This window comes from Marmota monax, unplaced genomic scaffold, assembly GCF_021218885.2.
Source record: "Marmota monax isolate L192 unplaced genomic scaffold, Marmota_monax_Labrador192_F-V1.1 WCK01_AAM20220418_F8-fsc00021, whole genome shotgun sequence".
Lineage (NCBI taxonomy): Eukaryota > Metazoa > Chordata > Mammalia > Rodentia > Sciuridae > Marmota > Marmota monax.
The window spans coordinates 10331702-10347802 of NW_026695228.1; the positions used below are offsets into that span (position 1 = coordinate 10331702).

General features: G+C 39.8%; 1 protein-coding gene across 5 annotated transcripts in view; it reads right to left on the minus strand.

The window, feature by feature from the left end:
* Trank1 (tetratricopeptide repeat and ankyrin repeat containing 1) overlaps positions 1-16101 on the minus strand; it is an 85727-nt gene that overhangs the window by 13581 nt on the left and 56045 nt on the right. For 3 of the 5 annotated variants that reach the window (XM_046436974.2, XM_046436975.2, XM_046436972.2), the window contains 4 exons: positions 13854-13925; positions 12161-12307; positions 11255-11411; positions 1486-1574 (listed from right to left, as the gene is read on the minus strand). In XM_046436974.2, the coding sequence (XP_046292930.1) occupies positions 1486-1574; positions 11255-11411; positions 12161-12307; positions 13854-13925 (465 nt within the window). The remainder of the gene's footprint in view (positions 1-1485; positions 1575-11254; positions 11412-12160; positions 12308-13853; positions 13926-16101) is intronic. The other 2 variants (XM_046436976.2, XM_046436973.2) reach the window with 1 other exon arrangement.

Sequence of the window (16101 nt, forward strand, 5' to 3'; positions counted from 1 at the left end):
GATGGTCTAGGAACCCCAATGACCCCCTCACCTGTTCCAAGCGCTAGTCAACCCCACAACTACCTAGCTGAGTGGAAGCTGAATGCAGAATCACAAGTTTCCCAGCTGAGACCAGAAGGACAACCCACTAAACTCACACTGTGAACCACAGAACTGGGAGCAACATAAATAACTTGTTATAACCAGTAAATTTGGAAGCCATTTGTTATGCAGCAACAGGTAACAAATAAACACTAGATGTGAATTATTTGCTGTGGACATTAACTATTTTTCCTTGCCACAGCAGAGAAAGCTCTTCTAAGAAATGAGACCAAGGAGACTTTGGGAATTCCTTCTTATAGGCATTCAGACCACAGACAGCTCACATCATGGATTCTGATAAGTTCTGGCTTATAGTTTCAAGTTTCTTATCACTTCCCAGTCCCTTCACTTAGGCCCAGCTCCATGAAATTCTGATGAGAAGAGGATTATTAGAACAAAAAAGCCCTCCAGAGAATCATCATCTCAAAACACTTCTTCAGAAATAGCAATAGAAACTGCAGACAGTTTTCCTGTAACACATGAAGAGCTGGACCTTGCAAACAGGATGGGGGCGTGTGATAGTGAGATGTAAGAGGAAGGCCATTGGCAATTTCATGATTTAAAAAAAAAAAAGGATCCATAAAAAGAAGGTGCCTGCCCTTATTCCTGTTTGGGTTGCTACTGAGGGGGTTGGGTGCTTGGACTCACTGCAGCATACGTTACTTAACCATAGCAGGAATATCTCTTATGAGCTACAGATGACACAAGAAAGATAAAGAATAACATTGGGCCCATGTTTATTTTGTTGAACTACAAAAAAACCCACAACTCTTCTAGCAGGGTGTTTGTGACTTGTAGGTGAAGATACCCTCACCACTACCTCCTGGGAGATAACTGCCATGGTGCCCCACCTGAGACCCTGTGAGGTGGAGGAATGCTGACTGTGGGGAAAGTGATGGGCTCCTTAATTTGGTTTCAATATTTCAAAAGGTCCACTTCCTTTCCTGAAGGAAGGCTTGAAGCTGGAAGTGGGTCACAGTTCAGTCTAGTGACAAGTACATCCTTGCTCACCAGATTCTCACTGGCAGTGCAATCAATATCTGATCAATTGGGAAAAACAAACAAAAAAACCAATCTGTTACTGCTTTAAAATAACAACAAAAGCTTTTAAGCACCGAGTACAAAAAATAAATAAAAGGGTTCTCTGGTGGAACAAAGGCCATGACCCTCCATTTACCTATCAGCACATGTTGATATTTGGCCAAAGGAAAGGATTTTAAGGTCTGCCTTGACAGGGGAGGGAGACGGATAAGTAGCTCTCCTCATCTTCAGGTGACCTAATGTTTAAGAACAAATGGCACAAGCCTGTTGATACCTGTGATGGTAGGAAACCTGCCTATGAGGCATGACAAGGCTAGTAGTCACAAAGCACCCTGACCACTGACTGCTGGTCCAGCCCCTTACCTTCCAGCACTGGTGCTTGGCATAATACTCTCCTTGGGCAATCCACTCCTCGGGAGTTGAGGTCTTAACGAACATGCTATCATCAAAGTCTAAAATGAAAAAGAAAAGCAGGTTTGCTTCTCTGAGCATTCATTCACTCATACCTGTTATTGTGGGCTGTATTTTGTGTCCCCCAAAATTCATTTGTAGAAGTACTAAACCCTACTATATCAGATTGTAACAGAGCCTTTAAAAAAGTGATTAACTTAAAACGAGGCCATTATTGTGGGCCCTAACCCAACCTGACTGATGTCAGAAAATAAGGACATGCAGAGACCCCACTGAGGAAAAACTGTGTGAGGACACAGCAAGAAATCATCTATCTACAAGACAGAGGAGCCTTGGAAGAAACCAGCCCCGCCATCACCTTTCTCCTGGACTTCTAGCTGCTAGAACTGTAAGAAACACATTTCTGTCATTTGAGCCATCTAGCCTGTGGGATTTTGTTATGGCAGACACATCAGGCTAATACACCCATGTTATCTTGCTAGTCTTCTTTTAAGATATATTTTAGCTTACCAAGCCAGGTGGGTATGGGTTTCAGAAGGAAAAGATGGAGGTGAAAAAGAATGTGGTTTGGTTTTTTTAAATTTCTGCCTACTTTCCTTTTCTATGTCTATGAATCAGAAGACAACAGCAATTACTAACTCCTCCTTGAAAAATCCAAAGCCACGTAGCTCTTTGCAAGCTCCCAGGCAGGGAATTTAACAAGGAACAAGGTAATGGGGTATTACAGAACAGATGCAACTTGACTTGTGATGGTTATATCCTGATAAACCCCATGGTAATTTGAAATTTGAAAATATCATAAGTTGGCGACTGACCGGCAGAACAGGCCCAGCGGTCCGCGGGCATGGTAGGAGGGGCAGAGCAGAGCCGCTGCCCGCGCCCGGAACAGGCCCAGCGACCTGCCGGCGTGGTAGTCACGACACCCCAATTGGAGTAGGGGCAGAGCAGAGCTGCCACCCGCGCCCGCAAGATAGGCGGACCTGCGACCGACCAGCGGAACAGGCCCAGCGGCCTGCCGGCGCGGCAGACACATCCCTCCATTTGGAGTAGGGGCAGAGCAGAGCCGCTGCCCGTGCCCCCAAGGTAGGCAGACCTGCAACCGACCGGCGGAATAGGCCCAGTGGCTGGCCGGCGTGGTAGTCACGTCACCCCAATTGGAGTAGGGGCAGAGCAGAGCCGCCTCCTGCGCTCGGAACAGGCCCAGCGACCCGCCAGCGTGGTAGACACGTCACCCCAATTGGAGTAAGGGCAGAGCAGAGCCGCCGCCCACGCCTGCAAGGTAGGCAGACCTGCGACCGACCTGCAGAACAGGCCCAGGGGTCCGCGGGCGTGGTAGACACGTCACACCAATTGGAGGAGGGGCAGAGCAGAGCCGCCGCCCGCGCCTGCAAAGTAGGCAGACCTGTGACCGACCGGCAGAACAGGCCCAGGGGCCCGTCAGCGTGGTAGACAGATCACCCCAATTGGAGGAGGAGCACAGCCGCCGCCCGCCCCTGCAAGGGAGACTTTTCAACTATACAAGAGCAATATAAATATATAGGGGGGAAATTTCAAAAACACAACAGTTTCACCAAGCAGAAAGAAACGCGAGCAGTATGAAAAGACAAGGAAAGAAAGGACCACAAGCAATGCAGGTCAACTCAACTTTAGAAGAGGTAATAGCTGCAGCAGATGGAATGTCAGATAAAGAATTCAGGATATACATGCTTCAGATGATCTGGAGTCGCAAGGAAGACATTAGACAGCAAAATCAGACAATGAAAGATCACTTCAACAATGAATTACATAAACAAATCCAGGAAGCAAAAGATCAACTATACAGGGAGATAGAGGTTATAAAAAACAAATAAACAGAAATCCCAGAAATGCAGGAAGCAATAAACCAAATTAAAAACTCAATTGAGAATACTACCAGCAGAGTAGAACACTTAGAAGATAGAACATCAGAAATGAAGACAAAGTATTTCAACTTGAAAAGAACATAGACAGCTCAGCAAGACTGTTAAGAAACCATGAGCAGAACATCCAAGAAATATGGGATAACATAAAGAGACCAAACTTAAGAGTCATTGGGATACAGGAAGGTATAGAGGTCCAAACCAAAGGAATAAGCAATATATTCAATGAAATAATACAAGAAAACTTCCCAGACTTGAAGAATGAGACAGAATCCCAAATCCTAGAAGCCTACAGGATGCCGAATGTGCAAAATCATAAGAGATCCACACCTAGACACATTATAATGAAGATGCCCAACATACAGAATAAGGAGAGAATTTTAAAAGCTACAAGAGAAAGGAAGCAGATTACATTTAGGGGTAAACAAATCAGACAGCTGATCTTTCAACACAGACTCTGAAAGCTAGAAGATCCTGGAATAACATATTTCAAACACTGAAAGGAAATGGGTTCCAACCAAGAATTGTGTATCCAGCGAAATTAAGCTTCAGGATGGAAGATGAAATTAAAACCTTCCAAGATAAACAAAAGTTAAAAGAATTTGCAGCTAGAAAACCATCTCTTCAAAACATCCACGGCAAAACATTACAGGAAGAGGAAATGGAAAATAACAATGAAAACCAACAGTGGGAGGTAGGACAGTAAAGGGGGCGAAAATAATCAAAGAGGAAAACAAACCATGTTTAGTAACATAAATAAACAAATATGGCTGGAAGAACAACCCATATCTCAATAATAACCCTAAATGTTAATGGTTTAAACTCACCAATTAAGAGACACAGGCTAGTAGAATGGATCACAAAACAAGACCCAACAATATGCTGCCTACAGGAGATGCATTTGATAGGAAAAGACATACATAGACTGAAGGTGAAAGGGTGGGAAAAATCATATCACTCATATGGACTTCGGAAACAAGCAGGCGTGTCCATACTCATATCAAATAAAATAGATTTCAAGCCAAAGTTAATCAAAAGGGATAAAGAAGGACACTACATACTGCTCAAGGGAACCATACACCAACAAAACATAACAATCATAAGTATATATGCCCCAAACAATGGTGCAGCTATGTTCATCAAACAAATCTTCTCAAGTTCAAGAGTCTAATAGACCACCATACAATAATCATGGGAGACTTCAACACACCTCTCTCACCAATGGACAGATCTTCCAAACAAAAGTTGAATAAGGAAACTATAGAACTCAACAACACAATTAATAACCTAGACTTAATTGACATATATAGAATATACCACCCAACATCAAGCAGTTACACTTTTTTCTCAGCAGCACATGGATCCTTCTCAAAAATAGATCATATATTATGTCACAGGGCAACTCTTAGACAATATAAAGGAGTAGAGATAATACCATGCATCTTATCTGATCATAATGGAATTAAACTAAAAATCAACGATAAAAGAAGGAAGGAAAAATCATGCATCACTTGGAGAATGAACAATAGGTTACTGAATGATCAATGGTTTATAGAAGACATCAAGGAGGAAATTAAAAAATTCTTAGAGATAAATGAAAACACAGACACAACATATCGGAATCTATGGGACACACTGAAAGCAGTTCTAAGAGGAAAATTCATTGCTTGGAGTTCATTCCTTAAAAAAAGAAAAAACCAACAAATAAATGATCTCATACTTCATTTCAAAATCCTAGAAAAAGAAGAGCAAAACAACAGCAAAAGAAGTAGAAGGCAAGAAATAATTAAAATCAGAGCTGAAATTAATGAAATCGAAACAAAAGAAACAATTGAAAAAATTGACAAAACTAAAAGTTGGTTCTTTGAAAAAATAAATAAAATCGACAGACCCTTAGCCATGCTAACGAAGAGAAGAAGAGAGAGATCTCAAATTACTAGCATACGGGGTGAAAAAGGCAATATCACAACAGACACTTCAGAAATACAGAAGATAATCAAAAATAATTTTGAATCCTTATACTCCCATAAAATAGAAGATAGTGAAGGTATCGATAAATTTCTTAAGTCATATGATCTGCCCAGATTGAGTCAGGAGGATATAGACAACCTAAACAGACCAATATCAATTGAGGAAATAGAAGAAACCATCAAAAGACTACCAACTAAGAAAAGCCCAGGACCGGATGGGTATACAGCAGAGTTTTACAAAACCTTTATAGAGGAACTAATACCAATACTTTTCAAGCTATTTCAGGAAATAGAAAAAGAGGGAGAACTTCCAAATTCATTCTACGAGGCCAACATCACTCTGATTCCTAAACCAGACAAAGACACTTCAAAGAAAGAAAACTACAGACCAATATCTCTAATGAACCTAGATGCAAAAATCCTCAATAAAATTCTGGCGAATCAGATACAAAAACATATCAAAAAAATTGTGCACCATGATCAAGTAGGATTCATCCCTGGGATGCAAGGCTGGTTCAATATACGGAAATCAATAAATGTTATTCACCACATCAATAGACTTAAAAATAAGAACCATATGATCATCTCGATAGATGCGGAAAAAGCATTCAACAAAGTACAGCATCCCTTTATGTTCAAAACTCTAGAAAAACTAGGGATAACAGGAACATACCTCAATATTATAAAAGCAATCTATGCTAAGCCTCAGGCTAGCATCATTCTGAATGGAGAAAAATTGAAGGCATTCCCTCTAAAATCTGGAACAAGACAGGGATGCCCTCTCTCACCACTTCTGTTCAACATAGTTCTCGAAACACTGGCCAGAGCAATTAGACGAAAGAAATTAAAGGCATAAAAATAGGAAAAGAAGAATTTAAATTATCACTATTTGCAGGTGACATGATTCTATACCTAGCAGACCCAAAAGGGTCTACGAAGAAACTATTAGAGCTAATAAATGAATTCAGCAAAGTGGCAGGATATAAAATCAACACACATAAATCAAAGGAATTCCTGTATATCAGCGACAAATCCTCTGAAATGGAAATGAGGACAACCACTCCATTCACAATATCCTCAAAAAAAATAAAATACTTGGGAATCAACCTAACAAAAGAGGTGAAAGACTTATACAATGAAAACTACAGAACCCTAAAGAGAGAAATAGAAGAAGATCTTAGAAGATGGAAAAATATACCCTGTTCATGGATAGGCAGAACTAACATCATCAAAATGGCGATATTACCAAAAGTTCTCTATAGGTTTAATGCAATGCCAATCAAAATCCCAATGACATTTCTTGTAGAAATAGAGAAAGCAATCATGAAATTCATATGGAAAAATAAAAGACCCAGAATAGCAAAAAAAATGCTAAGCAGGAAGTGTGAATCAGGCGGTATAGCGATACCAGACCTCAAACTATACTACAGAGCAATAGTAACAAAAACAGCATGGTACTGGTACCCAAACAGGCGGGTGGACCAATGGTACAGAATAGAGGACACAGAAACCAATCCACAAAACTACAACTATCTTATATTTGATAAAGGGGCTAAAAGCATGCAATGGAGGAAGGATAGCATCTTCAACAAATGGTGCTGGAAAAACTGGAAATTCATATGCAACAAAATGAAACTGAATCCCTTTCTCTCGCCATGCACAAAAGTTAACTCAAAATGGATCAAGGAGCTTGATATCAAATCAGAGACATGGCATCTGATACAAGAAAAAGTTGGCTACGATCTACATACTGTGGGGTCGGGCTCCAAATTCCTCAATAGGACACCCATAGCACAAGAGTTAATAACTAGAATCAACAAATGGGACTTACTCAAACTAAAAAGTTTTTTCTCAGCAAAAGAAACAATAAGAGAGGTAAATAGGGAGCCTACACCCTGGGAACAAATCTTTACTCCTCACACTTCAGATAGAGCCCTAATATCCAGAGTAAACAAAGAACTCAAAAAATTAAACAATAAGAATACAAATAACCCAATCAACAAATGGGCCAAGGACCTGAACAGACACTTCTCAGAGGAGGACATACAATCAATCAACAAGTACATGAAAAAATGCTCACCATCTCTAGCAGTCAGAGAAATGCAAATCAAAACCACCCTAAGATACCATCTCACTCCAGTAAGATTGGCAGCCATTATGAAGTCAAACAACAACAAGTGCTGGCGAGGATGTGGGGAAAAGGGTACACTTGTACATTGCTGGTGGGACTGCAAATTGGTGCAGCCAATTTGGAAAGCAGTATGGAGATTTCTTGGAAAGCTGGGAATGGAACCACCATTTGACCCAGCTATTCCCCTTCTCGGTCTATTCCCTAAAGACCTAAAAAGAGCATGCTACAGGGACACTGCTACATCAATGTTCATAGCAGCACAATTCACAATAGCAAGACTGTGGAACCAACTTAGATGCCCTTCAATAGACGAATGGATAAAAAAAAAAATGTGGCATTTATACACAATGGAGTATTACTCTGCATTAAAAAATGACAAAATCATAGAATTTGCAGGGGAATGGATGGCATTAGAGCAGATTATGCTAAGTGAAGCTAGCCAATCCCTAAAAAACAAATGCCAAATGTCTTCTTTGATATAAGGAGAGTAACTAAGAACAGAGTAGGGACGAAGAGCATGAGAAGAAGATTAACATTAAACAGGGATGAGAGGTGGGAGGAAAAGGGAGAGAGAAGGGAAATTGCATGGAAATGGAAGGAGACCCTCAGGGTTATACAAAATTACATATAAGAGGAAGTGAGCGGAAAGGGAAAAATAATACAAGGGGGAGAAATGAATGACAGTAGAGAGGGTAGAGAGAGAAGAGGGGAGGGGAGGGAAGGGGAGGGGGGATAGTAGAGGATAGGAAAGGCAGCAGAATACAACAGACACTAGTATGGCAATATGTAAATCAATGGATGTGTAACTGATGTGATTCTGCAATCTGTATACGGGGTAAAAATGGGAGTTCATAACCCACTTGAATCAAAGTGTGAAATATGATATATCAAGAACTATGTAATGTTTTGAACAACCAACAATAAAAATTAAAAAATAAAAATAAAATATCATAAGTTGAAAATGTACTTTATACACCTAATCCATTGACATCATGGCCTAGCAACATGGTATACTTTAGAGTAATTGATTGTTTACTCTTGTGATTGCATGGATGCCTGGCAGCTGTAGCTCACTGCTTCTGCCCAGCATCACAAAGGAGTGCTATACCACATATTGTTAGCCTAGGAAAAAAAATCAAACTCGAAATACAGTTTCTACAGAGTATCACTTTGCACCATAATAAAGTTGAGAAACCCTAAAATGAACCACAGTAATCCAGGAACTATGTGTATTTCCCAATGTGTAGACTTTGTCCTCATCATAGAAAGCAATGTGTCAAACTCTTGTTGCTGGACACACAAACTCTTGTTAGCCTGTGGTGACTGTATCAGTCTTCCCCCAACAAACCCCCCAAAGTATCACTAGCAATGAGCAAAAACTCACAGCTTCTTGAAGCATGAGAAAGACAGTGCACGCTAGGACAATGAAGACCCAAATCAGAACTGGGGTCAGAGATAACCCAGGCCAATGAATAGTAATCAGAGAAGTAAGGCAGACAGGCCAGATTTTTTTAGAAGGTGCAATAACCGATGAAGGCTTCAGAGCCTGATCCCTCCATTGCTTTCTCTCTACTATCCACTGTGGCACTGTGTACAGATAACTTCACAGTGTCTTGTTCTGACTCCACATATGCTATTACTGTCCTGGTGAGATTTTATTCCCACAGCAAAACCCTGTATTACCTCTGAATAGGGCCAGTGAACTCTGCAGGATTCATTTTGAAAAAACATAAACTGCAAGTTGCCATATTCACCCAAAGTTCTCCTGCTCAGGGGAAACAGGTGCTCTGAAAGACTTAACCATGTGCAACTATAACTCATAATTAAGACTGTACTTTTTCTTGCATTCCTATGCTACCAAGACATGAATTATAATGCTTTTTCATTTTGAATTTTTAAATTTAAAAAAAATGCCTATGTTGATATTGTGGGGTTAAAAGGAATATGAGCTGCAGGAAAAATTGAGAATGACCATGCTAAAAAATTGAGAATGACCACTCCTTTTCCTTTTAGTGGAGGAGGTAAAGGCCCATGGAGAGAAAGTGGGGTCTAAACAGGGTCATGTGACTACATGAGTGAAGAGGTTTTAGGAGAAGACAGGTTTTCAAACTCCATGTCTTTGACTTTTTCCCTCACACCACAACAGTCAGATCCTTCCAACAGAACATCTAATCCTGGTACCCAACTGAGCCATCAGCAATAACCAAAAATAGTCTCCACAAAACAGCTAAGGAATGCTTAGGAACACAGCAAACTTCTCCACAGTAGCAGAGCCTGGTCCTTCCTCTACCCTTAGAGAACTAAGACTCTAGAGGAGCTGACTCAGCAACTAGCTCTCAAAAAAGACTAACCTTTCTCCTTCATGAAGAGCTGATTACTTCTTTACAGCTATCCCATCAGGACATTTTGACTTCATTTTTCAATTATCTAGTCTTGGTAAATTATGAAAATAACACATGATAATAGTTTTTGTAAATCCTGCAAATTTAGCATAGAAGTCATAAAGATGAAAGGTAAATGGTGTCCCCCAGTCTTAACAGCAGCAGTAACCATTACAAATGGCTGGTGTCCACATTCTTTCTCTCTCTCCAAACTCTCCTACTTTAGATTCCTGTAACCCATAACAGGAACTGAATAGATACAGATTAACTCTGGTGAATCCCTTACTATCTGAACTCTTCTTTCTCCTTTTGTGAAACTTGGGAACTTAAAAGATGCAGACAATTCATTATCTCAAAGTCTTACAAACCCTACTCCTAACACACATACTCAGAAACTGAATTAGGTTTGATAGTTAAGGACACTAAAATAGTGTTTGTATACACATCCACACACACAAACACACACACACACACACACACACGTTTAAATAATGGTTCTATGCTAATATATACTGATTTACATATGCAGTTTTTATATTGGTATAACGTAAAATTTTTTAAAAATTTAATCATTCTACCTATACTGCTTTAACTTTTGCTTTTTTTTTTTAATCTTGAATAAACCCTGAACATCTTTCCATATCAGTAAATGGAAATTCATCTTACTTTTTTTTAATGGTCACATGGAATCCTCTGAAAGAAACACACTGGATACTTAGGTTTGTTTTTAGATTCGAGTAATTACAAACAGGGCTGTGCTATCTTTATGTTGATAGATATCACCATTCAACTGCTCAAAAGCTCATAGCAATTTGTAGTATCCCAATAGGACCTATTTCTTTCAACCTCTGTTCATAGCACTCACTTTTTTTGTTTTGTTTTCCACAAAGTTTGACATTTATTGTTTGGCCACTTAGTGTCAGTGTTTTTAATTTGGCTTTCTGGTTTTTTAATAAATTTATATATTTATTTATTTTAATTAGGTATATATGACAGAAGAATGCATTTTTATTCATTGTACACAACTGCAGCACAACTTTTCATTTCTCTGGTCATAGCACTCACTTTTAAAGGACAAATAAAAGATCTTCCCTGAATGAGTTAACTCTCTCAATTTCACCACAACCATGCTTTCCCACACACCTTAACAAATAAGTAAGGGCTCTCTCTTCTCAGATCCTGGAAAGGGAAGGAAGTGTTTCAAAAAAAAATGGGGTGCTGGTTTCAATCTCCAGCACTGCAAAACAGAACAGCAACAACAAAGCTATGCCCTTTCAACCTGGTCATAAGAGCAGATGAGAGGAATGTGCTTCTTCCAACACTATTTTAATGAGATCTTACCTTTATTTTCATCTGTCTTCACAACTTGTACAAAATCTCTTCTAATGAAATATTTGAAAGCAGGAGCCCGTTTCTCCAGGTTTTCATCAAAGATCCAGAGGTTGACCCGAGCCCGTGTGATGGCCGTATACAGCTGCTTAAGCTCACCATTAAGGAGCTGGTGATAAAATTGAGGACAAAGATTATGAGCCTTCTGTCTACAGTTACAATGGAATACATTTCAATAGGCTCACTCTGATCTTGGAAAAACAGAAAACTAAATTTTAGAGAAGCCCAGCACAGCTGTGAACAGGAGCCCAGGAGTTCAGTGACTACAGCACAGGTAAGCCAGGCTCTAGCAAAGTTATGAGAAACTCCATCCCTTCCCACAGAGAAAGTAAGTGAGCATGCCATCAACACAAGATGACTTTTGAATCTGATATAGGTTTTTCAAGTTTTAATTCTGAAGCAATTATATATACATCAGAAGTTACAAAGATAGTAAAAAGTTACAAAGACAGTGCACCCTTCATTCAGTTTACCACAATGGTTACGTGTTACATAATTGCTGTGACTTGTTTTTAAAAATTAAACCATTGTAGCTATCATTAGTACTACACATATCATTAGTATTACCACATCAAAATTTCTGAATAGAGCTGAGTTTCAGAGGTGAACAAAAAAAACTACTCTCCCTTCTCTGCTTTTAGAAAGTACCTTATCTATTGAGTCTAGCTCTGTGCTGAGAAAAAGGGAGTTTACCAACACTGACACCCCTGTCCCTTCCTTTCCCATTCTCTACATCCCATTGCTGATGTAAAGGAGGACCAGTAACGTGCAAGCCTATATTTTTCATCTCATCTTCTCTTATAGGCTTTGTTTACTAATTCCATGTCAAATTAGTGTGTAGACAAAGGCAGAATTCACCTTGTACATTTCTGGATTCACCATGAGGGGCCGAGTCTGAGAAGAGCTTGGTTTCTCCAGGGGTACCTCAACCAATGGCCAGTTTTCCTCTCTGGAGTCAGATGATGAAGGTGTAAATGAGGAAATGATCTTCCATTCCTTGTAAGCCTGGACAACAATGACAAATTAAAGACCAACAAAATATGCTTTTGAACTGCCTCCCCAAGCTTCATGGAGATTAGCTCACTCAGTGAAGTTGGGATCAAGACTCCAATCCTAGCTATAAGGAAGCATCCATCCTGTGGCCTCAGAATAGAAGGGAGCAGGACTAAGGTTGACAAGCAGGGTCCCATACACACTTGGCCAACATAGCTCAAAAGTGCCCACCTTGGGGAAAAACACTAAGGGCCCAGGAAATTATTCTAATGAAAGAACTTCAACAAATACTATAGGCAGGGAAATTCTAATCCTTTCTTACAACATTGTTAAGAAATGCCACTTAGGGTCAGCAATTAAGACATGTGGCAAATTTTTCTACCTAAATTATTCTACCAAGGATGCAAGAAAAATCAGGTGCTGTGGGTTGCACTGTAAAAGGCAGACTCTGAGATCAGACAGGAAAAATGCAGGTCTTCTACTTATTAACTATGTGAACTTGCACACATTCTGTAAAATGGCAAAAACAGAACCACTCAAGTTTGTAGGGAAAATAAGATAATCAATGTCAAGTGTCTAGTAGAGTGCTTGACATTTTAACATTTTTTTCCCCTTTACCCAAACCCCAAAACCACTGTGTAGACCAGGGGTTAGCAAATTTCTCTTCTCTAAAGGGTCTGATAATAAATAACTTTGGCTTTTCAAGTCACATGGCCTCTCTTGAAACTACTCAGCTCTGCCACTGTGGTGCTGAAGCAGCAAGTCAACATGTAAGTGAATGAGTGTGCTATGTTCCAATAAAGCTACGCTAAATTGAATTTCATATAATTTCCATGTACCATGGAATATTATTCTCCTTTTGAGTTTTTTCCAACAACTTGAAAATTTAGAATCAATTCTTAGTCCACAGAATGTACAAAATAGGCAGTGGGCTGGATTTGGCCAGCAGACTATAGTGTTCAGATCCCAACAAAGCTGAAGTACCTAGATTATATGCAGTATTCGGAGTACAAAATTCCTAATTTACTGTACCTTGTAAGAGTAGCTAGTTAACTCTCATAGCTTTTACTTTTCTTTTTATAAAATGGTATTCTTTGCCATCTACTTAACATCTATGTAATCTAAAATGCAGAAAAGATGAAGTCGATAGCTAATTACCTGCTTTAAGCCACCCCATAAGTTAAAATATGCAGTTAAATTATGTTAAATGCCTTAAATACTGTTCATTAAAGAGGAATGGTTATGCTATTAATCAATTACGGAATTAATCACTATATTCTAAAAAGAGATGTTTATCAGGAAATCATTTAAGTAGCTGAAAGGTTTAGAAAAAAACCTTCAAGACTATTTATTACTATCCTTTTTGTGAAGCTATTTAGCTGGCAGAATTGTTTGCCAAGGAAGTAGACACAGACACAAGTGCTTGACACTTGAGAGGACACTCCTGGCAGGCAATGTGAGGTGCAAACTGGCTGACCTTGAAAGGGCTGGGGAAGCATAGTATATTTTAAAACTGCAAGGAGAGAAGCAAAAGCTGGTTAGATGGCACATGACTGACCTGTTTCCATGAATCAAAGTTGGAGACTTTTAGGAATATGTGAACATGTGTTTTTGTAGCAAGAATGTTGGCCTACAGCAATGTGGCAAAAAAAAAAAAAACAACATGTAAAAGTCTTCCAGGTTCTTCCTGTGGGACCAACGCTTAGATTCTACTAGCAAACCTACCTTTGAGGGGCTTATTCTTGAAGTCCAAAGTCCATTAGCCAAACCAGTTAGCTAACCCATAAAATCTGTGGGTTTTCAAAGTTCCTTATGTCCCATTCACACATGAGCTTAAAAGAAGGATACCCCACTGGAGCAGAGTGTAAATTGTAATTATACTTCCAAATCCCCAGAAGGATAGTTTGGGGGTAACTGAGAAAATAAATGCCCCTCCCCAAAGACAAAGCAGCATCCCACAAGAGAAAGATTTGGTATAACATTCCTTAGTTCCTTCCCCATCTCATAAGGTGGCCCTGGCAACCACGTGGTTTAACAGCAAAAGAAATCCTCTAGAAAGAAGAATCACAAACAGGGACAGCAAGGCCTTCCCCTCCCCACCCTTGTCCATACACCTCACAAGCCCTAGCAACAGATGCTGCAAAGAGAATGCTTGCCTGAAATATCAACAGGGGTGGAGAAAGAGGCCAAGGTAAAAGAGAAAAGCTCCTCACAGTTGCCCATGTCAAAGAGCAATAATAACAACTATCAGCAACTATCAGCCAGTTACCTCGAAAGAAACCCTAGGACCCAGCCCATAAAGGCTGGAGATATATTTGATCTGTCTTCCCTTTCCTTTTATTAAAGAATTTCTTCTCATTTGCTGACAGATGCTTTATGGCTAGAGACTATAAGTGATAAAGGTGAACTTTGTGTTCGGGAATGCACGATTACATTTATGTTGGGAAGTACCACATCAAAAGTTGTTTTAGAAGTCTACCATGTACATAGGATAAAGCCAATGTAACCAAAAGATTCAGATTGGGGGTGTGTGCCCCCCTTTTCTCCTCTTCCTTCTTTTTTTTTTTTAATTTCATGCAACTCCCTGAACCATTAGTGGGAGCACAGAGTTCAGCCTTATTTATTTCCAGGTTCAAGTTAAGACCAAACAACTAGATTACTCATTCACCAACAGAACCCACCATAACTTACAGATCTTTAAATCCAGATGCTTGAGTTTCATACTGGCACATGCATACAACTGGCACTTTAATAAAAAGAACAGAAATAACAAAGTCTTCTTCCTTCCTCTTTTAAGAAAGCCTCAGTCCAGCCATGACCAATATATGTATTATTAGAATAAAAAAGGTAATCCTCAGATGCAAAAATCGTTCCAGGGTTAGTAAGTGTGCATCTGATTTTATTGGCAAAATTTGATAGAGAAGGGATGTACATAAGGAGTTTCAAGTATATGCTCATTGTGGAAAGTTCTGACAACCAATTCACATGTGAAGCTTTAAAATAAAGGGAGTACAAGGGAAAGAGTCATAACTCAAAGCATATGAGTTTGTCTTCAGGCCCTACTGCCTATATTATGATTATGGTTAATTTACTTAACCTCAGTGACCTTCAGTTTTCCTTATAAAATGATAATAAACATAGCTTTAAAGGGTTGGTGGAGTCAGACAATGCATTTAAAAAATACTTTATAAACTGTAAAACGCCTATAATAATATTGGCCATAGGTATTAAGGCAAACATGACATTAAAAGAGATCAGGAAAAAATGTAAGGATTCTATTTCTAGGTTCAGCTCTGGGGCAGATTTAAGGTGTCAAAGCGGACAGTGCTCCTGACTCAGGTATAAAACTGCCCCTTCAAGCATGCACAATATGTAGTGAGAACTCTGCAAATGGGACCAGGACACAGCCAGCTAAGTCTCCAAAAAAGACTCCACAGCACAGTCAGCAATCAGCCTGAGTCCCCACCCAAAGATGGTAAAATCAAACCAGTGGCTAGGAAAGCTGTAATGATGCTCTTTATTTGGTGGTTCTCCCCCAAATGAACTAAGCTGAAGGGCAAAACCATCATAAGGACTCAAGAGCCAACTCAAAATGATGGGCTGACACAGAGGTCACTGGGGGTCAACCTGGGGACTCTCTGGCTGCCCTGGTCTGCCTGGGCTGCAAGCAGTGATAGTGAAGCCATGCCACAGAGAGATCCCAGGCAGGGCAGTGGTTTTTGTTCCCCATATTACCTGATCCAGCAGGAAGGAGCCAAGCCTCATTTGTCTTCCTGAAGTTGTCTATGAACTGACCTTGCCCAGTT